At 51.8% G+C, this 21,988-nt stretch overlaps 8 protein-coding genes across 8 annotated transcripts; 4 read left to right on the top strand and 4 right to left on the bottom strand.

Moving 5' to 3' along the window:
- Positions 1-674: 674 nt before the first annotated feature.
- Positions 675-2,381, bottom strand: CGCA056_v002087 (uncharacterized protein; the record flags this gene model as incomplete). Its single annotated transcript, XM_037317346.1, has 1 exon — positions 675-2,381. The coding sequence occupies one exon, from the start codon at positions 2,379-2,381 to the stop codon at positions 675-677; it is 1,707 nt and encodes a 568-aa protein (XP_037182971.1).
- Positions 2,382-4,517: 2,136 nt separating this feature from the next.
- On the bottom strand, positions 4,518-7,839 carry fap2-2 (L-saccharopine oxidase; the record flags this gene model as incomplete). The annotated part of the gene is made up of 5 exons (XM_037317347.1): positions 4,518-4,655; positions 4,706-4,771; positions 4,829-4,898; positions 6,347-7,598; positions 7,653-7,839. The coding sequence occupies 5 exons, from the start codon at positions 7,837-7,839 to the stop codon at positions 4,518-4,520; spliced, it is 1,713 nt and encodes a 570-aa protein (XP_037182977.1).
- A 1,049-nt stretch (positions 7,840-8,888) lies between these two features.
- On the top strand, positions 8,889-10,633 carry CGCA056_v002089 (putative MFS-type transporter; the record flags this gene model as incomplete). Its single annotated transcript, XM_037317348.1, has 5 exons — positions 8,889-8,939; positions 9,017-9,087; positions 9,146-9,795; positions 10,309-10,322; positions 10,385-10,633. 5 exons carry the CDS (start codon positions 8,889-8,891, stop codon positions 10,631-10,633), a joined length of 1,035 nt encoding a protein of 344 aa, XP_037182976.1.
- A 745-nt stretch (positions 10,634-11,378) lies between these two features.
- On the top strand, positions 11,379-13,736 carry CGCA056_v002090 (Subtilisin-like protease SBT1.7; the record flags this gene model as incomplete). The annotated part of the gene is made up of 1 exon (XM_037317349.1): positions 11,379-13,736. One exon carries the CDS (start codon positions 11,379-11,381, stop codon positions 13,734-13,736), a length of 2,358 nt encoding a protein of 785 aa, XP_037183947.1.
- A 2,139-nt stretch (positions 13,737-15,875) lies between these two features.
- CGCA056_v002091 (putative transcriptional regulatory protein) lies at positions 15,876-16,472 on the top strand (the record flags this gene model as incomplete). Its single annotated transcript, XM_037317350.1, has 1 exon — positions 15,876-16,472. One exon carries the CDS (start codon positions 15,876-15,878, stop codon positions 16,470-16,472), a length of 597 nt encoding a protein of 198 aa, XP_037183948.1.
- Positions 16,473-17,384: 912 nt separating this feature from the next.
- CGCA056_v002092 (uncharacterized protein) lies at positions 17,385-17,969 on the top strand (the record flags this gene model as incomplete). Its single annotated transcript, XM_037317351.1, has 1 exon — positions 17,385-17,969. One exon carries the CDS (start codon positions 17,385-17,387, stop codon positions 17,967-17,969), a length of 585 nt encoding a protein of 194 aa, XP_037183945.1.
- Positions 17,970-18,146: 177 nt separating this feature from the next.
- On the bottom strand, positions 18,147-19,529 carry CGCA056_v002093 (uncharacterized protein; the record flags this gene model as incomplete). The annotated part of the gene is made up of 1 exon (XM_037317352.1): positions 18,147-19,529. One exon carries the CDS (start codon positions 19,527-19,529, stop codon positions 18,147-18,149), a length of 1,383 nt encoding a protein of 460 aa, XP_037183946.1.
- Positions 19,530-20,291: 762 nt separating this feature from the next.
- On the bottom strand, positions 20,292-21,338 carry CGCA056_v002094 (Oxidoreductase BOA17; the record flags this gene model as incomplete). The annotated part of the gene is made up of 3 exons (XM_037317353.1): positions 20,292-20,755; positions 20,811-20,992; positions 21,049-21,338. The coding sequence occupies 3 exons, from the start codon at positions 21,336-21,338 to the stop codon at positions 20,292-20,294; spliced, it is 936 nt and encodes a 311-aa protein (XP_037183951.1).
- Between the last annotated feature and the right edge of the window lie 650 nt (positions 21,339-21,988).

The raw sequence follows: 21,988 nt of genomic DNA on the forward strand, positions 1-21,988 counted from the left end.
GGAAACGAATGACTAAAAGACTGACTGGTTGAGTTGGACTTTGGTTTAAAGAGAGTGAATGACCGATTGGAGTTGGGTGGCAAGCATCAAAGACACTGATCAGTAAGGCGGGAGACCATTGGCCTTTATGGCTCAGAGAGGCCTTCGTAAGGCGCAGAGTTTGGAGCGACTCAGGTCCAGTGCCACTTGGCGGTTTGAGAGTAATTGCTAGGAGACGCCGTTGGCGCGCCCCAATAATATCATCAGGAGGGCCTAACTCTAAAACAACGTGAAAGACGGACTCTCGGACGGCCGTATTAAGGCCAGGGAATAGGGAACAGACCTTTTTGATGGGAGTCATGTGTAGTAATCACCGTGCGGCACGTTCGGGCGAAGATGATCAGCACGACTTGGCACATTTTCGTAGGCGATGATGGTTTTCAATTAGCTTCTAAGCAATTAATAGATTCATGCCTCAGGGGCTCCTTTAGAGTTTAACACTTTTCCCAATTACCAATTATTTCCCCCGCTAATTATAAGTTCACGTTCCTTAAGCGCCGATCCTATTAATTCCCATTACCGCGGCCTCCCTTGTTTTCAATCTTTGTGTGGGGTACATCTGCCGGCCAAGCCACCCCCCGTCTCCTATTCTCCGGTGTTCGTCTTGCTTTTTGTCGAATAACTTGTTGACTGATTTACTGAGGAACAGCAGACAGGATTTCGTCGATCTTTCCCCGGACATCGCCGATAACTCCAGCGGTGGTGCGCTTGCCTGCGGTGAACTTGCCCTTCAACTCAGGGGTTTGGACAGCGGGCAGCTCGATGGTCTTGCTGATGGAAGGTACTTGAATGAGAGTGCTAAGCGGCAGGTCGATCGCGGTGCGGGCAGCAACGGGTACCAGCACGGGAACGGTCGCGGTGAAGGCGGGAACGTCAACACCGACAGCGACAACAGCGGCGGGAACCTCGGGGAGGGTGCCGCGAGCAGCCTTGATGGGGAGCCCAGTGCCTGCGGCGTTGTTCAAGACAGAGAGGACAGAGCTGACAATAGGAACCTCGACGGTGACGCTGGGAATGGTGACGCCAACGGCCGCGAGATCGCGAGAGTCGATGATGCTCTTCAAGACGGCCATGACAGTCTTGACAGCGGCGATGTCGACGGTGGTGCTGGGAACCTCAACTGGCAGCGCACGAGGAAGAAGCGAGGCCTTGATGTCGCCGACGACAGAGGCAACAGAGCTGACAATGGGGAGTACGGCAGGAGTCTCGCGGGCGACAACGGGACCCTTGATGCCGCCAACAACCGAGCTGACGATGGAGAACACCTCAGGAGTCTCGCGGGGAAGGACTCCGGCCTTGACACTGCTGAGAACCGAGCTGACGATGGGAAGGACCTCGGGAGTCTCACGAGGAACAACCGCAGCCTTGATGCCGCTAACAGCCGAGCTGATGATTGGAAGGATCTCGGGAGTCTCGCGGGCAAAAACAGGAGCTTTGACACCGCTCAGAACCGAGCTGGCAATGGGGAGCACCTCGGGAGTCTCGCGGGCAATGATGCCGGCCTTGACACCGCCAGCGACTGATGCAATAGAGCTGACAAAAGGAAGCACATCGGGTGTCTGGCGAGGAATGATCGCGGCCTTGATGTCGCCCAAGACAGAGAGAACCGAGCTGACGACAGGAAGAGGCGTTGGGACCTCGCGACCTGCAACGGAGGCCTTGATGTCGCCAAGAACAGAGAGAACACTGGTGGCTGCGGGAAGATCGAGCACCACATTCGTAGGCTGAGGCTCAGCGTTGCGGGCAGTGACGAGGCCGCTCAGGGCTGAGATGATGCTGCTAATCGCTTGGAGATCCACAGACTGGGTGGGGATGACGGACTCGGGAATCTTGATGTTGCGGCGAGGCAGCTTGGGAGCATTGGGAACCTTTGGGTAGGAAATGACGACGTCAGGGAGCTTGACAGACAGGGTCGGAGTGGAAAGGTTTGGGAGAGCAGTCGTTGGTGGCTGGATTGCGTTGAAGTTGACTGGGAAATCGTCCTCGCGAGGAGCCAGTGCCGGAAGACCCGCGCCGGCGGTGGGCACGACGATGGGGGCGCTGACCGAGATCTCAACGCCTTGCGGAGTGAGCTTGACCGGGAGGTCTCGCGCTACCTTCGGGCCCTTCAACTCCACATTCGGCAAAGCCGGCTCGATGATAAGGTCCTTGTTGATGTTGATCGGCGGGACAGTCGGGGCCGTGGGTTCAACCGTGGGGAATGCCGGAGGGGTGACACTAGGAACGTGGACCTTCGGGACGTCGGGTTGGGGAGGCTGAACCGGAGTGAATTGAACAAGCTGAGGGGCTGCTGCGGCGCCAAGGGCGAGAGCAAGAGTGGCGATGCTGCGAATGGTAGACATTTTGAAGATTGATAAAGGTATTGATTAAAATTAGGAATAAGAGGAGGTATTAGGAGTATTAAGTATTAATTGAGAGAGTAGAGGTGGTGGTGGTAGTAGTAGTGAAGACCTGAGCTGATTAGTTGCTGGTAAGAGAAAAGAGACCTTGAGAAGGGAATTCTCGTCCAATTTTATAACTGTTCCGGGTCGTGGTTCTCACGATGAAGCTTAAGATATTCCCGTTGCAGGCAGCTTCAATGGCCGAAAACAGTCAATGTCTAGAGGTGAGCTTGACGTGATCACCAACTTCCAGCCCAGGCGTTTGTTCTATCACCAACCTGGCTGAAGCTGAAAGCTCAACAATCTTTGAGCTCTAAAACAGCTTCTCCCGGATGGCTGGGTCTGGTCCCGGAGATGGCTCACGGCCGAGACGGGAGGAGCACACCAAGATCGCACATGGCCGTTGATGCTGGCTAGCCCACCAATCTGGAGTCCGTTTCCGAGACATGGCTCTTGACTTTCTTCTAGCAAATGGTCGGTAGATCCCGTTAGTAGTGGACGAGGCTCATAGCCGTGGCTTGCTTATGACGAAAGTGTAGTCAAATGGTCGCATGCAGCCATACCTAAAATTTCCTCACATTGCGCGAATCGGTTTCCAACTGTTCGAGAAAGTATCGCAATCGTGTCTAAGATGGAGTCCCTGTGCAATTTCAGCGATTTCCTTTGAACTCCCGTCAGAAAGCTCTTCTCTCGTGGACATCTCGTGGTGTGAGTGTGGCCTGCATGTTGCTGCACGTTGTCGTGGAACGTGAGGTCAAACGTGGGAGTAAGCATTAGGACTGCCGATCACTCAGGAGAAACCCTTTTGATTTGCCGTCATTCTGAAGTAGCAGTGATCATCAGGACGTTCAACCGTATCCGTAAGTTTAGACCCTTGTTCCTTACTTGGCATCGCCTCCGAAGCGCCACTGACTGAGACAAGATGACCTAAATCAAGCCTTAGATCCCGCGGCGTCCAGGGGAGGGTTTTCTTCAGCCCATCTCCACATATCGGGTTTTCCCGCCGTCAAAGCAAGAAGATACCGTTCCCAGTATCCCGTCACAGGCTCCTCAGGTAAGACCTTTTCCAGAGACACAGCCCCACGGCGCTTATCAACAAGCACCCACCGCCATTGCCCGTCCCTGACCCCAACCGGATAGAGTTTTCCGTCGAACTCGCCCGTACCAAGATCCAACTCCCTGGGTCAGAAGCTTTTGGTCTGACTTAGTTCGGAGGCGGTCAAGCCAGACCCGCGCTCTAGCTTCCAGAGCGCACTGCCGTCCGCCGCCCGGGTAAGGGGCTTGCAGTCCCAGATCTCTACATCGTCAACAGCAAGCCCTTGGCAGGCTAACCTGACGCGTACGCTGTTGTAGATTCTTTCGTTGGTGTTCAGCAGAGCCTCGTCGCTGTCTTGGTTCGTATCTGGGTCAGTACGCTTGAAGATTCCAGGATGTCGGACTGTGGTCCCGCCAATGGTCTGGAGGCGTCCGCCAGGGTCTCGCATTAGGCCTAGCCCCCAGGGTCGGGCAAGCTTCTAGAGATCTTCATCGCTGCCTGCCGGATGAGAATTCTTGCCATTACATTCAGCCGCATCGCGTTTCACACTGGAGATCTTCGCCGCACAGATCTCGGGCTTGGCCCATGGGAAGAACTTCTTCGCTGACAGCCATGATACCCATGAGCCTTGGGGTACGTAAGGGAACGGATGACCTGCAGAGTACCGCAGACCTTGATTGAAGATGGCCTCCATGGGCGTGGGTCAAACTCAACTCCGACACTCGATAACTGGTCACACATCCCTGCGTATGTCAGCTGAATGTATGCTTTACTCATTTCCCAATCACATAAAAACGCAGGTACAGGCGAGAGATATGTTGGCGATTTGCTGCTCGTGTCATCCGCCTCCCACAGTGCTATGACTTCCGGGGAAACCACACCTGTTTGAGATTTGTCTTGGTGTTGTCAAGCCTTTCCCAAAGAGCTGGCCTGAACGCATACCTGGGCTCATCAAGAGCAAGGGCATGGAATGCATCCTCTACGTGATCTGAAATCTGAGTGCTTGGGAATTCCCATGTACATGAAGTCACTAGAAGTCTCACGCTTACTAGATGGGTAATTTATTGGTTGGAGGATCCGCGTAAACCGATGACTGGCGCTGGGGGAATACCCAGAGTTCCAACAGTATCCCACACGCCGATCGCCTCGATTTTGATCTCCGTCGTACCATCTTGGTATTTGTGTCTAATGTAGCCATTCTGTTGGTGTAAGCCACCATCTCGATTGCACTACTTTGGAGCACACCTACCTTTGTAAGCCACTCCTCATACTGCAGCTTTCGCTCCTTTTCCGACTCGCGCTTGGCTTTTCCTTTCTAGCTGTCATATGGCAGAACTTGGGGATCCAGAAAGAGAGTGTGATCGCGATTTACGTCAGTCATGCTCTCGTAATCTTCGAACACCGCGTAGAAGTGGCCCAGCCCAATGGCGTCAGTAAGCCGACTGTTGCAATCATGTCGGCAACAGAGCGCGCGGTGAATGCACCCCGAGAGCAGCCAATGAAGATTATATCGTCTCCGTCAATATAGTTAGCGCAGATGAAGTTGGATACTTCTCTGATATTCTGGATGCCAATCAGACGTGGAAACTTTCAACTAATAATGAAATGGGCGTATCTGAGCAAGTCAAGTCCCCAGAAGGCCACCGGTGAACTTTTCCACATAACTATCCGAACTCCCGACGCCTGAATCATACATGATGATCTGGTGGGTGCCGTCATGGCAGGTTCTGCGGAGCACTCGTGGGATTCGCGTGACGTTGGGTTGAGGCTCAGCCTTATGTTTGGGGCATGAGACTATCAAACCTAACGGATTGAACGGCTTTTCTGGCTTACCCTTGCTTTCCCAGTGAGTCCATCCATGTTCCATCGCAGCAAATGATGAGCCGCTAATGTGCTCCGTGTGTTGTCTGAGCCATTTTTGGACGGAATGTACGGCTTTCTGACCGCGAGGCTTGATGAAAAGGCTTCGGTGAGGATTTGCCTCTCCATCGAGCTGGTTTTATGTTTGGTGGCTCAGTGTTCAGGGATGCGTTATGGCCAGGATTACGATTCAGCTTTCTGATGCCACACCGCAAGTTGGGGTTGTTGGCTCATGCAGGCAGTCGCATCACACACTACGTCAGATGTAAGCATTTTGAGAAGCTGCGGTTTGGTTGAAATCCCTTCCAAACAGCGCCATTTCGCAATCACTTTCTCGAACCTATTCTTCCCACTAAATGGATCTCTAAATAGCCCCCACCCCCCTTACCGTCATCACATAGAAGCCGATAGTACCCACATTACATCACAGAAACGTCCGTTGCTCGGAAAAATGCACGCCAAATACGCAATAGACTGTCGATTGTGTTCATGTGGCAATCACATTTGAACACACAGTCTGCTATACCAAGCTACATCCGAAGGGCGGGCTCTTGGCTTCGTGTCCTTGTGGTCATTCGTGAGCGGGTGCCGACTCAATCCAGCACATCAATCTTGCAATCCACGCTTCACTGTTGTCAATCAGAAACATTGCAGCCGCTGCTGTCCTTCGTGAGTTAGTGCTTATGTTGCTCCCTTGCTGTGCCTCAGACATGCTCTGCCTGCCAACCCCTGTAATTATTCAGGGCTGAATGCGATCACAGACCTGGACCACTGGAACAGAGAGGTCCACGGGGGCCAGCTGAGTTGAAACTTCCGGCAACTAGCACTTCTCGTCATGTCGGACCCTGCATCTTGGACGTGAACGAGTATCACTACTGATTGTCCTCGTTGCGCCTGCTGTTACCTGTGCTTTATCTATCCATTATTTGTGTTATTTTATCTTGCTTTATCTCATCTGGATGATTCAATGATATGTCGGCCAGACATTGAAGAAAACAGAATTCTGGAATTGGGTCCATCAAGTGCTCACAGCCTTGGCCCAGGAGGAGCCACACCTGGCGCCAGCTCTATGTTTTTAAGAGCACGACTACCACGAGAACCTTCCATGAGCTGGTTGACAGGCGTGCTGTCATCTTCCAGAGACCTCCATTTCCACGCCTTCATCGCCGGTCTGTCCAAACCCACTCCTTCAATAACGTCCACCACCCAGTTGCCAATTGTGGGCAGATATTTGAATGCATGGCCGCTTCCAGCTGTGGCAACCATGAGACCCTTCTTTGGGGGCACTCGGTCGATAATGAAATGGTTATCAAATGAGTCAGTATACCAACACAAACGTGTTGCGAGAACCTCGGTGTCTGATAACTCTGGAAGACATTCGTGAATGAATCTTCGTATGACTTCGAGGGCCTGAGAAGGGATTTGACGAATTGTTTCATCTTCGGTCCACCGAGTGACTGGCACGCTGCGCTCTAGGCCATCTGGTTGTATTCTCGGGTTGGTGTACTTAGTGCCGCGATACCCAATTTTGAGTACACCATTCTCATCCACGGGGAAGCCGTACAGTCCGCCTTCTGCACCGTCACCGATCTTGTATGACCAAGCTGGGAAGCGTGTAGGGGCAAAACGTCCACGAAGATGTTCTGGGACGCTCAACATGACGACAGACCCTGCAGTTGTCTCCGCAAGCCCATCTAGAGAAGGAACCAAGGTTGGAGTCCATCCGCCACTCGCAATGATCGTTAGGGCAGTTTTGTGTGACTTTCCATCCGTGGTGCGCACACCGATGATATCGGACCCCTGACCTTCCATCAAGGAATCCACCTTTCCAGCCGTTGGATCGAGAACAAGTCGAACACCAAGACGTTTTGCCTTATGCAAAGCAAAACGACAGGCTTTATCGGCCAAAGTAATACCGCCAGTGGTGTCCAGCACTCCCAGAAGGTTCTTGGAGAATGGGTGCATCATGGGAAGAAAGCCCCCTCTCGTTGCAGCTTCCAAGTCCTGTGGACTGTTGTTGACGAGTTGAGTATCTCCATGACCGGCCCTCTCCATGCTATCAATTGTCGCTTTGTCGGAGTCCGGCAAACCGTCGCCGTCGGTACACGAGAGATCGCCATTGTTGATCCAGAGGTCGTCCGTAGCGCTCATTCCCGGAGGCACAGCTTCTCCTCCTTGTCGAAGCTCTTCAGTCCATGAGTTCCAACATTGAATTGCCTCAAAACTCAGGTTTTGGTAGATAGTCTGAGAGCCATACGCGGAACGAATGATCTTGTTGATATCTAGAGTACAGGTTAACCAAGAAGAGCGATCAAACGTATCCTCGCATATCTCACCTGCAGATGCAGCATCACAGCCTTCGAAGTAGGAATAATGAGTTTTTTCATACGGTTGTTTATCCAAGAGAGTGATGTTGGTGTATCCGCGCTCCGCTAGGTGGATAGAGGTACTGAGCCCAAAGATGCCAGCACCGACCACGACAACATGGTCGTCTTTGGCCAAAGGAGCGGTTTCAACAGACATAGTGTTCGTGTAGATCAGAACGAAAATCACGACATGGAAACGTCCATGGAAAACTTTGCAGGACATGAGCGTTTGTTATGAACTCGACCATCAGTCTTGATATCCGAGGGGATCATACCTATGACAAAATCATTTGATTAATTGAACTTAGTCCGGTACCCGCAGCTTCGAAGAGGAGCGGCAATATGTGGTGTTTTTGCCGATGCTTCCCCTACTGAAACTGCCACAAGTGACTCTTCTTACAGTACTTGACCCGAGTACTGCTCTTGAAGTGGGCACACTGGTCGTGACCGGTCGGGGGTCAGGACTGCCGCGCAACGTTAACGCATCGGAAATTGCGCCGGGAAGAACCGATGCACAAGACTAAGATCGCTGAATTCTATTGGTCGATGAAAACCAAACTGTCGTCCGAGTGCTCCATCATGATGCAGTATCTCCAATCCAAGCGTTACATTGCAACGAATCGGAAGCCGAGCTCGGGTACACCCGATAGCTACTTCGACTCTCCTCCAAGTGCCACCGGCCCGTCGGAAACATGTAACGAGATGCAGCAAACCTTCTACCTTTAGAGAGCGAGGATCAGCGTCACCCCGCGCTGTTCTGCGGGGCTCACATACATCACGAGCGTTGTGATAGCGCCCGTCTTATCTCAATATTGACGGGGATGCCATCTTCTCTGACACAGGTTTCTTGGCGAGATATCATAATGCTTAATTCTACAACTGTCAGGCTGCTTTTCATACCATGCATCAGGATATTTGTTTAAATTCCGGCAATTACCTGTACAAAAGACTCATCTTCTTCGCTCCTTGGAGTTGACCTCGACACACCACATCTAGAAACAACGAGTTACCAGACCTCTCGACATTCAGCTATCACAGCAGGGCATCATTGAGCGACTGTGTTACAGATGGCTTCTAGTGAGGAACATGATGATCCCGCGTGGCCGCCCGGTACCGTACGACTGGAAGGTAAATCATCATCTTTCTTTTCGGTTCTAGACATCCAGACAACAGACTAAAGCTTTTCCCCTAAAAGAAAGTGGCTCTATGGAGATCATCCCACAACCGCTGCCATCACGAGACCCTAACGACCCTCTGGTAAGTTGCCGCAGCTGAGTTCCACCTTACATTAGTTCAATCCCTGTTGACTCCGGCATGACTTACCAAAATATCAGAATTGGCCCAGACCCTTGAAATTTTGGAATTTTGGCCTGGCCGCCTTCTACACCTTGATGGTGTTTGCACTGTATGCTTGACATTCCCGGCTTTGACACGCTGCCGGCCCGCCACTAACAAGACCTCAGTATCGATGCGGCCACTCCGACTTGGGCTCCTATGCATGAGCAATTGGGCTTCAGCTACGACATTCTCAACACCAGTTATGCTGTAGGTTGTGGTGCTCTTGCCATTGGAGCTGTCATCTTGAATCCGTTCGCATTGAAGTATGGCCGACGACCAGTCTACATCCTCAGCACCGCCATTCAGTTCGGTGTAACGATCTGGTCTGCACACCAGCAAACGGTGGCAGATTTGATGATGGTCAACATAATAAGCTGTTTCGTGGGTGCACTCGCTGAAGTGGTTGTGCAAATGACTGTGGCCGACGTATTCTTCGTCAACCAGCGAGGCACCATGAACGCTTTGTTCTTTTGGTCAACTCGAATAGGAGCATCACTCACGCCCTTGGCGGCTGGCTATGTGACAACGTCTCAAGGTTGGCGCTGGGTATGGTGGTGGATTGCCATCTTCTTTGGTTTGCTCCTGCTGGCCATGGTATTTGGCTATGAGGAGACGAAGTTCATCTTGCCTCCGATTAGTGGTATCGGCCATTCTGATGAGGGTACAGGGAAAGTCGACGAGAACTCCAAAAGTCCTGAGTTACACAGAGATGCTCCATCGAACAGGGGGACCAGCCTCAAGCTGAACGGTCCATACATTGAACAAGAGATGCAACGTAAGAGATACAGGCAGCGCCTGTCACTCACGACGTCATCACCCGGCTCATTCCGCACCTTTTACCGTCATTGCTATCAACCATTTCAAATTTTGTTCTCGGTACCGGGCGTTTTATACATGTCTCTCGTCTATGGTGCGATGATGATCTCATCCAACATTCTAGTTACAACAATGTCGAATTGGATGACGCGGGCACCATACAACTTCGACCCTGGCCAAATAGGTTTGATGAGTTTGGCTCCATTCACAGGGTCGACCCTGGGAACCTTACTTTGTGGTCCGCTCAGCGATTGGTGGATTTTGTTCGCGTCCAAACGCAATAAGGGAATATACGAGCCAGAAATGCGACTTTGGGTGATGGCAGCATTTGCACCATTCGCGCCAATTGGCATTATAGTGTTTGGTGTCGGGCTCAGCAACGGCTGGTCTTGGCCCGCCCTCGCTGTGAGCTATGCCATGTGCAGTTTCGGAACAGCTCCAGCAGGGACCATATCCTTGACGTACATAACAGATGCCTACACAGAAGTAAGCACATTTTTTCCCTACACGATGAGTGAAAACAACTGCTGACACACCCTACTTGCTAGGTTGTTGGCGATGCTATGGTCGGAATTACCTTCGTTCGGAACATATGCTCCTTCATCATCATATTCGCTCTACCTCAGTGGATCGCTTCTTCAGGAGTTCAGACTGTGTACATCACAATTGGCGTCTTAATAACTGCCATTCTGTTCGGAAGTGGGCTATTTATCGCCTTTGGGAAGAAGTGGAGGTTTCGCTTTCGCTTGATGTACCGTCACTTCGCCCGGAGACAGTTTGAGCCTCGAGCGCTGTGATATCCATGAATCTGTTTGGCATCATACCGAGACGTGTCGGCAAACTCAATGCGATGGGGGCAGGTTCCTTTGAGGATATATGAACACAAATAAATGAGATTCACGGACACGATTGAGCTTCAACTTTCGCCTACTAATTGCTACAAAGCGGAAGGATTCCACGTGGTTTCAATTCCTTATTTGCCCGCCTGGCGAAGTCAAAGTACCGCGGTGGCCAGTGCTTAATAAATGCATGAACTCAGCTAAGAGCCGGATAAGCTAGCCGCCTATACGTGACCACAGCTAAGGCGCGGCGCTGTCGGATGAACATTAGTTCTCGAAATTAAGGTTATCTGACACTTTAATTGAGTATTTGCCGACTGACATAACCAGCGTTGGCGTGACGTCCGGCCAATAGCAGCAGGACGAACCCCTGGAACTACTCTGATAAGCTTTGGCCCGTCAACTTCAGAATCAAAAGAGGGAGGTCGAATGTAACTGAATATGCACCAATCCTGACCTGCGGACTTTCAGTCCATCTCGGCTCAGTCGGGATCTTCAGATACGAGAACTCTACTGCTAGTAATAGGGGCTTGTGCATTGGAAATGCGCTCACTATCTTCTTGACGGGGCATCTGGTCCCGAAATGGTGGTCAATAGGAGTGAACTATATGTATTGAAGGTCCTTCCGAGCTGCATGTAACAGTTGCATCTTCTGACCAGACTCTCGGGTCCAAACAACATCAGATTGTCGCGCACGAACACCATGGCGAGAACTTCTTGGCTGCTGCTCCTAAGCTCCCTCCTCGCAGGGATTGCTTCAGGGGCTGAACTGAAGAAAACGTACATCGTCACGATGCGCGACACACAGGCAAGCGGCCTCCTCCGCAGGTCTCTCATTGACACTTCCTTACAATCTGTCTCTGCCGACCCTGCTGCGGTCATTTACACCTATGAACACACCATCAATGGGTATGCAGCCAAAATCACCGATGATCAAGCCAATGCATTGAGGGCACAACCAGATGTTCTCTCCGTCAGACCGGACAAGGTCTACCACCTCCACACCAGTCGTACTCCTGCGTTTCTAGGACTGCTTGACTCTGAAGCTTTGCTTGGTCGCAGCCCCGGCGTCGACACGGCCATGTACCTCGACGTGCGTGACGACGTGAACGGTACAAGCGCCGAGTCAAACTTGGTCGTCGGCATATTTGACACTGGAGTCTGGCCTGAAAACCCAAGCTACAAGGACGATGGCATGCCTCCCGTTCCTTCCCATTGGAAGGGCGAATGCGAGACTGGCCCAGACTTCCCGGCCACGAGCTGCAACAAAAAGCTTGTGGGCGCCAGGGCCCTCTACAAGGGATACGTTGCCGCTGTCACCAACGGAACTGGAGCTTTCAACTGGACTGGAGAATCTCGGTCTCCCAGGGATGACGACGGTCACGGAACCCATACTTCGACTACGTCTGCCGGCAATGAAGTCCCTAACGCCAGCTTATTTGGACAAGCCTCCGGTACAGCTCGTGGCATGGCCAAAGATGCACGCATCGCCATGTATAAGGTTTGCTGGAAGGAGGGCTGTTTCGATTCCGATATTCTCTCAGCCTTCGACCAAGCGATCGCGGATGGAGTGAACGTTATGTCTTTGTCGCTGGGCCCCGATCAGCCAAGCTTCAACGAGGAGGAGGGTATCGTGGTTGGCAGCTACGCAGCCATGAAGAAGGGCGTCTTTGTTGCTGTGTCGGCTGGAAACAGCGGCCCAGGACCCGGGACCGTCACGAACCTTGCCCCATGGGTTTTGAACGTCGCCGCCAGCACGCTGGACCGTGATTTCCCTGCCCACATCACACTTGGCAACGGCAAGAACTACACCGGCTTTTCTCTTTACAGCAACGGATCAGTGACAGACATCAAGCCGTTAGCCGACGGAGAGGTGCTTCCTCTGATTCACGGCAGTCAAGCGGGCAAAGGAAATGCCACAACAGCGTCACTCTGCCTGGCGGGCAGTCTTGATCCTGCCAGGGTGGCCGGCAAGGCTGTTGTCTGCGTCAGGGGCCAGAACGGAAGGACAGAGAAGGGCGGCGTCGTCAAGTCTGCTGGAGGTCGTGCGATGGTACTTGTCAACTCCGAAACCGATGGCGATGGTACCATTGCTGATGCCCATATTCTTCCTGCTCTGCACCTTGGTTACTCAGATGGATCTGAAGTTGAAGCCTACGCAAAGACGGGCAATGGGACGGCAGTGATCGACTTTGAAGGTACCAGATTGGGTGTTCCGGCTCCTCTCATGGCATCTTTCAGCTCTAGAGGCCCTAACGTTGTGGTTCCCGGACTTCTCAAGCCGGATATAACTGGCCCAGGCGTCTCTATCCTGGCTGGGTGGTCTGGCACCGGTCCGACCGGACTTGACATTGACACAAGAAAGATTGACTGGAACGTGATTTCCGGTACAAGCATGAGTTGCCCGCATTTGTCGGGGATTGCTACTTTCATTCTTGCCCGGCGCCCTGAATGGAGCCCTGCAGCCATCCGGTCGGCCATCATGACTACTGCATACACCACGACGAAGGGCACCCAGTCTCCTCTCTTAGACTCTGCCAACGATAAGGCGGCCTCTGTATTCGATTACGGAAACGGCCACGTTGACCCCGTCGCAGCTCTGAACCCTGGTCTCATATACGACATTTCTCCGGATGACTATCTTGACTTTCTTTGCGCGGTTAACAGCACATCTGCCTTTACCAACGGCATCACAAGAAGCAACTTTACCTGCGCCTCCAACCAAACATACAGCGTCTACGACCTCAATTATCCTTCTTTCTCTGCCCTCTATGATAGTTCTACAAACGGCTCCTACACTGCCACGTTCAAGCGCACCGTTACCAACGTCGGAGGTGCTGGTACTTACAAGGTTGACGTCTCTCTCACTGACCCCGCACTGGTCAAGGTTGCTGTCATCCCTGAGACTCTCACTTTCAGCGAGGCGGGCGAGAAACAGAGCTTCGTCGTCTCCGCCACCTTGGGTTCATCACCCGGTGCCGATGCTAAGTCTCAAGGAAGGCTTGTCTGGTCTGACGGGACACATGTGGTCGGAAGTTCGATGGCTTTCATTTGGGGGTAGTTGTACTTAGTGTCATGCTGAGTCAAGGACATTACCACGAGCTCGTGCTAGATTTAGTGTAGTCTGAACGCTGTAAGGCGCCAATTCAGACCTGTGCCAAGTTAAATCCCTGACATGGCGGCGAGATAAGGAAGATAGCACCAATCATGGCTCCAAATCCCTTATCAATGCATTGTGTATGACAGCGAATTGAGTCTCCCATTGCTGCGAAATATCTTCCTCCTCCAAAACCTCAACGACCAACAGTCCTTCAGCCAGGATCCAGCTTGGAAAAGGTTGAACCCAAAACAAAAAAGCAAGTCTAGGCCAGTTAAGGGCTAAATGACTCTGACTATTGCGTACTCAGCTTGCGCAGCTTTTTTACTGGCCCCTCAGGCTAACCATCGCGCCAGATGAGCGATCGCCAAAGACGCCCAGCGCGTCCCCCGCGTCGAACACGCACCAGAGCCCCAGGAGCTTGCATCGGCTGTAAAGAAAGGAAACTGAAGGTAAACTCGATCAGGGCTATTCTGCATCAGTATTTTCATCTGGATTTCCAGTGACTCAGATCATTAGTGCGATGACCAAGTCCCATCCTGCGCCAATTGCAGTCGTCTGGCCATTGGTAAGTCAAGTCCCCTGGACCGCCGATTTTTAGTGTATGCGAATGCTCAACAGCCGCTAGCATGTCTCGTGGAAGATTCCTCCACCAAGCGGCACCTCCCACGGAATTACGTTGAGACTTTAGAAGAGCGCATTCAGCTTCTGGAAGACATGCTGCAGCAGCAAGATCAATCGCCTTCTGTGTCTGGGTTACCTTCCTCATCTGCCATCTCTGAGCAGTCTACGGATACTCCGAGCGGTAATCGGGGTGACCAGGATGATGCTGCTGATCTTGTTTCCAAGGCAGGCATCTTGAGTCTACATGCTTCCGGTGCCGAACCGCAATACCTCGGTTCGTCGTCGATGTTTTCGTTTTCCCGGATAATCCATGCCTGCGTACGTCAGGTCGCACAGGGCAACCCCAATGACGATTTCGACTTACATACGGGTGAGATGAACTCGCCAGTATCACCGTGCCGGCTACCACGATATGAAGTGGGACTGCTATTGAGCAATGCTTATTTTGATAACGTTCATTTGCAATACCCATTCCTGCATGAACCAACTTTTAGGCAGTGGGAGAGAAATGCGGCGGGACTAGAGTCAAAGTCTCCAACTCCAAGCGAGCTGTTTTTCGTCAACATGGTGAGTGGTGTGGGACCAAATCATTGCATTGGCCTCTTCCCGTAGGCTGCATCACTAAGACTAGGCAGGTTTATGCTATTGGCGCGTTGTTGAAGTCGAATCCCAAAGTGCTCTCACAGGTCAGTCACCGATTCAAATGCGCCAACATCGCATAAATCTAACTATTATGCTGTTTTAGCAACTCTATGCCTCAGCGCTATTGCACTTGGAAAGTGTACTCTCACAGAAAACCCTTGAATCCATTCAGGCTTTGCTATGCTGTGCACTATTCTCTATCAGGTCTGCTACTGGCCCGTCAGTATGGTCAGTTCACCAACAAACCTAGCCGATCATAAACCATGAGCCATGACTAAGACCCCCTCAACAGGAATCTCTCGGGACTTGCTCTTCGCCAGTGCATTGAACTTGGCTATCACCGCAACGTCAAGAGGTTCCATCTTCGGACCAACCTTCTGCGTTCAGAGTTGCGAAAGCGAGCCTTCTGGTGCGCATATCAGATGGACTGCGCTGCCTCCGTAAATCTTGGCCTCCCTCTCACTCTTCCGATCCAAGAGGTGGATGCTGAGGTGAGATCCCATAGATCTATGTGATACGTGTACTTTCTCACTGACCTGACAGCTTCCTCTTGATATCGACGATTCCGTGATAAGCGAAACAGAAATCCAAGGCACGCCGCGAACATCGCCAAGTGGACCTTCCACCACCGTCTCGCATGCGCTCCACCAATTTGACATGAGATGCATCTGGGCGCGTATCTATGCTGTTTTCTACTCCAATATCTCCATGGAAAACTCAGATAAAGATAGGCACCAAGCCCAAGTGCAGATGTTTCGCAGAGAACTCGATGATTGGATGGCACGTACGCCTCCAGAGCCGCGTCGAGCAGCTGTTCCACTTACCGTGTTCTCCAACATGGAAGACTACAAGTTGACCTATTACGAAACTATTCTCTTTCTATATCGCGGCCAGCTTACTGATAAAAAGGATCAGGAAGACGATGTCTTCCTGGAGTGTGCTCAAGCAGCTGCAAATATCTGTCAAGGCTGCAAACGTCTTTACATTGGCAAACCAATCAACTACACGTGGTCAACGCTACACCTTCTCTTTTTGGCAGGGTTGACCTACATGCACTGCCTTTGGACCTCTTCAGCCGCTCGAAGATCAATTAGAGTCGATAACGTTAGCTCCATCTTCACGACTTGTACAATGCTCTTGGCTATCATGGCGGAGCGCTGGGAGGCTGCGGCACCATACCGAAACCTGTTCGAAGCGTTGTCTGCTAGAACCATGGCAATGGTGGTAGATCGGAATCAGGTTGACAGACCGGAGTTTCAGCCGTCTTCGTTGACCTCCAACGGCCCGAATGTGGATGACATGGCAAATTGGGCGTCCCAAATTGCGGATGTCAATATGCCTGATGCATATGGGAGCCTTCTAAGTGGCATCATGGGCGACTTCAGCACAGAAGAGGAAGCAACCGAGTTTTATGATGGTCTTTGGAACTTCTGAAAGGAGTCTACTCCCTTCAATCCCTCTGCTTAGGTCCCAAAGTCGCTCTTTGGAACACCTACATCACAGAAGCGCAATATTGAGCCAACGGATGCTAGTTCTACTCGCCATCTTACTTTCGGCGATGACAGCACTACATGTAACGTGAGATTTGAGAAAACACGAGAATGAAGCTATGACTAGACGAGTTGCGGATCCGGGTGGTAAACACCTGCTTGGCGTGAAACTTTGCGACAACATTTGATCCAAATTCAAGAACCACTCCCGCGCGGATTCGCATGCAAAGTGGGCACTTTTAGTGTCTGACATCATGCATCCATGTACCCAGGTGAGGTCGGTACGGTACCTGAGTTGCCTCGTAAATAGGCTTCAGGCGACCCACTCTGCTCTATCTGTAATTCCTTAGTGCGATCTCGGGGCGCTGAGTGGTCCGGCCAAGCCTTGGCTCACGACTCAGGGGCTTTAAAACCGAAAGAAGCCCAGCCCAACGCGGACGAGGTCGCTTTTTCTTCCACAACTCCACAATTGTTGATCTGGTTAAAGAAATGTCGAATCCTACAGAATTGAGTGCATCGAGTAGCGCAAATCCGCCTACCAAGCTAGAGCTGGACGTGATACCTCATCAGCTGGAGATGAAGGATCCCGCAGACGACTGGACCGGGGTCTCATCAAGTAAAGAAAGGCGGAAGATACAAAATCGCCTGAACCAGCGGGCGCGTCGTTAGTGATCCCAAGGCTCCACGTGGATCGTCAACTTTCGTCGCTGACACTTTCTTTGTGCGCATAGGAAGAAGGAAATTGAAAGAATTATGTAGCAACTTGGAAAGTGGCGAAGGGGAGGGTGAGTCTTCAAGCTCAGTCGATGGAGACGGAGGCTATGTGCTTCTTCCGTGTCCGAATAGGAGGGCCGAGATGATCATTCTCGCAAGAAGTGCCCAGACAAACTACTCGCTGGGAACCCCGCAACCAACCCAGCTCTATGCTCTTGTTGGCCTGAACCTACTGAATGCCTTGGCTAGAAACGCCCGGGTATTGGGATTCATCCCTCAATCTCTCTGCGAAGATCATTTCATTTCACCCTTCAACTTGGAGGGACCCAAGCTTCCTTGCGGCCCTCGGCAAGCATCATTGTGGCCTCCATTCCTTCGACCCACGGAAGCCCAGTATCAAATAACTCACCACCCGTTCCTGGATTTGTTCCCAATTCCCTCGCTAAGGGAAAGTGCGATACGGGCTGAAGATCTTGGCTTCTTCGACGAGGACGAGTTCTGTGCTGATGTCTTTGGCGTTGGCCACAAGTCTAATGATGGCGATGAGCGACCTCGTCTCTTAGTCTGGGGCGAGTCCTGGGACCCTCGGGGATGGGAGGCAAATGAAGCCTTCTTCAGAAAATGGGCATGGCTCATCCGCGGATGCCCTGAGATACTAGAAGGAACAAATTACTGGCGACAGAGGAGAGGAGAAAAGAAGTTGAACTTCGGACGACTTGGGAGCTGACACGGTATGGCGATGAAATGAGATGTACGAAGGCTTTTACGTTAACTATGTACATAGAAGTGATAGACTTGTCCTAGTCTGCATTCGATGGTAAACAGAAAGTGGACTATCAACTGCATCAATTTCCCAAGCATACTTGGCCTTTAGAAGGGCACAGCCGTGCCTTGCCAGAAAATATCACCCACGGCGTACGTAGCGATCGGTGAACGGCTTGACGTCTTCGTGGACGCAGGTCTTCTCAACGGGAACTCCTTCAAATCTCGCGGCGATCCAAGCAGCGACATCAGCCCTGGCGGCCTCCAAAACCTGACCGTGTCCCATATCCGGATACACGCGAGCATGTACTGGACTCTCAGGGAAGGTGGTGCATGTCTGGTTGAAGTCGTCCAATGTCAGGTTGGCCGGAGTGATTGTGTCTGTCGAGCCCTGGATAACAAGCATGGGAGCCGCAATAGCATGGGGTCCCTGACCGTTGTATCGGACGGCCCAGTCGTTTGTTGCGGGATGCGTAAGCCAACTAGTGTTCTTGTAAAGCTGATCAGGCGTAAAGCCACCGACAATGGCAAACCCTGTCTGGAAGCATGACTTGTCCAGAGCTCCGAGTCTTTGCAGAGGAATCTCGCCGAGGTAGTCCTCTACCTTGATCTGGTCTGGGTAAAGCCTTGAGAGAGACTGAAGGAAGTAGACGGAGAAGGGGTCCCGAGCGGCTTGGCCCTGAGCTCGTTCAAGCGTTGCTGGGATCAGCTTCTGAGGACGCAGGGCAGGGGCTGCCGCAACGGAACCGACGAACTCGCCGGCAGCCAAAAGGGCCTCTTGGTCAGGCATGGCCAAACGCTCATTGGTTCGCCAGGCAGTCATTCCGCCTTCACTGTGACCGTAAACCATCCACTTCTGGCTGAGAATATCTCCAAGGCCCTTCCTCGCAGCAATGAGAGCATAGGCGACATCAGCAGCATGGAGGAATCCAGACTCGTACATAAATCCTTGGGGGATGTCTGACCCCTGACCCGCATAGTCCGGAGCAACAACAGCATATCCCGACTCAGCGAGAATGAAGGGAGCCTTCCAGTCGTAGTACAGACCCTTGTTGTTAGTGGGAGCGCAGAGTCTACTGCGGCCTGCTGTTCCGTGCGTCCAGACAATGGTTCGCAGCTTGTTCTCCTCCGGCGTTCCCTGGGGGTTGGCAAACGGGTTGGTGAATGGTAAGAGAACCCAAGCCGAGGCCGGAATGGGCTTCCGATCGATATCCTCGGTCATGTAAAGAACGCGTGAGAGCGACAGACTGGCCGGTAGTGTCCAATTGGAAGCCAGCTGAGCTGCAGGGACGTTCTCCCAGCGGAGAATATCTCCAGGTTTGGCTCCGGTGACGTTGGCAGGTGTCGAATAGAAAGGATCAGAGATAATGTCGCCGACCCAAAGTGCTGCCTCTGCTTCGTAGGTCGTCTGGATGGCAGTCTGGCATTCCGCGTCGCAGCTGGCCTGGCACTCGCTGTCGCATATAGGATCGAGGGCCATGGCAGCGCCAGCAAGGGCCGCCGATAGTGTGAACAGCAGATGCATGATGATAAGAACAACGGATGAATGAGATGGTTGTCTGAATTCCAGACATGACGCTGAAGCGAGGATCGATGCTCATTATATACCTGTTGTTCGAAAGGACTAACGGGGCCTGTTAGGGGGGCGAGGCCACGCCGCCATAGTCTGCACGTCGCCCGTGATAGGTGTGAACCACGATCTGGTTCTCTATGGACCCAGAACCATTGGACGAAAACAGTCAGTTGAACTCTATTTTGACTGCTTGTTTGCACCCCATATGTTTATTGTGGTATTGATTATCAAGAAAGGGGTGATGGGTGGGTAGCGTCCTCGGGGCGCATGTACCTTCCCAATCTGGTATAACTACCCGCCGATGGTTGTAGTTGAGGATCACTGCTGCGGGACCCTCACGCATAGACTCTGTCATTTACTCAGATCTACTGCCAGGTGAAGATGGACATGTAGAATCAGCTAACCGTAAGGATAACATTCGGAACCTTTCCGATGTGTTCCGAAACTCTTCAAGGCAGACGTCGCTCCAGCTGGACAATCGATGCTCTGTGCTGATGCGGATGTCCTGCGGGCAAGTATTGGAAGCTTTTTGCATACCTTACGTCCGAAAGCTTTTGGGCGCATCCCACCGGCATTGAGGCAAAGTGCAGTTCTCAGCGCACGTGATATTGATTAATCAAAAACAACTATCATATGCCCCGGCGGTTACTACTTAACAGAAGATGAGATGCCATTCGGCATTCCGTCACTCTTTCCGAGTCTCCCATTTGTGGCTTACTTGGTCAAGTTCATAATTGACATCTTTTCCAGGAGATACTTGTTCGGGGTGGTATCCGCACCATCTTTTGTCGTGCTGAGGGCGACCTTCTCCCACTCATCGCACAGCCTGAGTTGTTCGTAGCACTTCTGTCTAACCACGGCCAACGCATCGAGACCCAAGGGTACCCGAATAGGGAATGGCTTCCCCGAAGCCATACCTTCGCTTTTGATTACATCCCAAACAGCCGAAGGGAGCTTCTCAACGGTAGATGGAATACTTTCCGCCATTTCCGGCGAGGAAAATTTTCCCATTATCTCCCCAAACAAGCCTTGGTAGTCGGAGATGCTAGGTGCCCCTCCCAGACCCTCATCAGCCGCGGTCCTCGTCTGCCCGATGCCGGTGACGAAGGCTCCAGGCTCGAAAACAACGGCCCGCAGTCCCAGGTGGGCGGTTTCTCTTTGGAGATTCTCAGCAAAAACTTCGACAATTAGCGATCTCGTGTACGTTTATCAAGGACAATCTCTATGACTTACTAGAGAGGCCAGCTTTGGTGATACCATAATGGGTAAAAAACGGGAAGGTTTGCCAGCCCATTGCAGAGCCAATGAAGGCGAACGTACCGGCCTTCCTCTCTCTGAAATGAGGAAGCACGGCCTGCACAAGCCTAATTGCACCAATAAGATTGGTATCAAGCATCTTTTGGGTGAAGGCGTCGCTGAGTAGATTATCAGAATCAACTTCCTGTCACAATAAGCTCAGATAGGTACTTACTCTGCCTCTTCAATCGTCTGAGGAACTGAGATGCCGGCATTACTGACAACAAAGTCGATGTGACCGAAGACCTGGATGGCTTTTTCGATCTGTTCTCTGACAACAGCTAGCGGGGCAGTAGCATCCAGATCCAAAGGGAAAATGTTGCTCGACTTCTTATCTGCAAGTCTGACGGTTGCGCTGCGCCCAGTTGCTATCACCCGGTCGCCTCGTGCGGCGAATTGCTCCATCATGGCAGCCCCCATGCCCGAGGTTGTCCCGGTGATCAGCCAAACCTTTGAGTCTGTCATATTGTTGCAGTTTTGGTAGGTATTATTTCCGGTTGGCTGGCTGATGCGGTGTCGTCTAGTTATCCGGTGTAGGGCTCGGACGCTGAAGTTCTGATGCTGCTTTGAAATGAAATTGTATCATTGAAGCAGAACAAGATGGCAATACATATATACACCCTGTGATTTATAATTCGGCACTTGGCACGGACCGAATCACCGATCTCAGCCGGTGGGATTGAGCTCCTCTGGGGCGGATTGGGGGGTGGCCAAGGATCGCAGACCATTTTCGAACACTTCTTACAAATCCTGCAGATATTTCCAAAAAGCGGTGAGAATATTGACGCGTTATCACTCTTAAGGGTCTAAAACGAGATAGACGGTTGCTCTATCCACGACAGTCTAGCGCAACCTGGACATATCTACTTATTTCATTAGGAAGAGGTGGCTATGTAAGGCAATCAAACTTCGGAAATCAACTGCTGTTGCTGCTTCCAACGACTGATCTGTTCAGGCATCATTAAATGATGTTGTCTGTGCCTCGGTGAGAGGGCGAAACAAACTGTCTTTTGCAGCTTTTGCAACTTAATTGTGGGACTCCTGGTCTTTGGGGATGACTGTACACGAGCAGAGCAGACAAGTGCCATAAAGTTCATTTGGTTAGGAGTTTAGTG

Source organism: Colletotrichum aenigma (genome assembly GCF_013390185.1).
Source record: "Colletotrichum aenigma strain Cg56 chromosome Unknown KSG_Cg56_contig02, whole genome shotgun sequence".
In the NCBI taxonomy this organism is placed as follows: domain Eukaryota; kingdom Fungi; phylum Ascomycota; class Sordariomycetes; order Glomerellales; family Glomerellaceae; genus Colletotrichum; species Colletotrichum aenigma.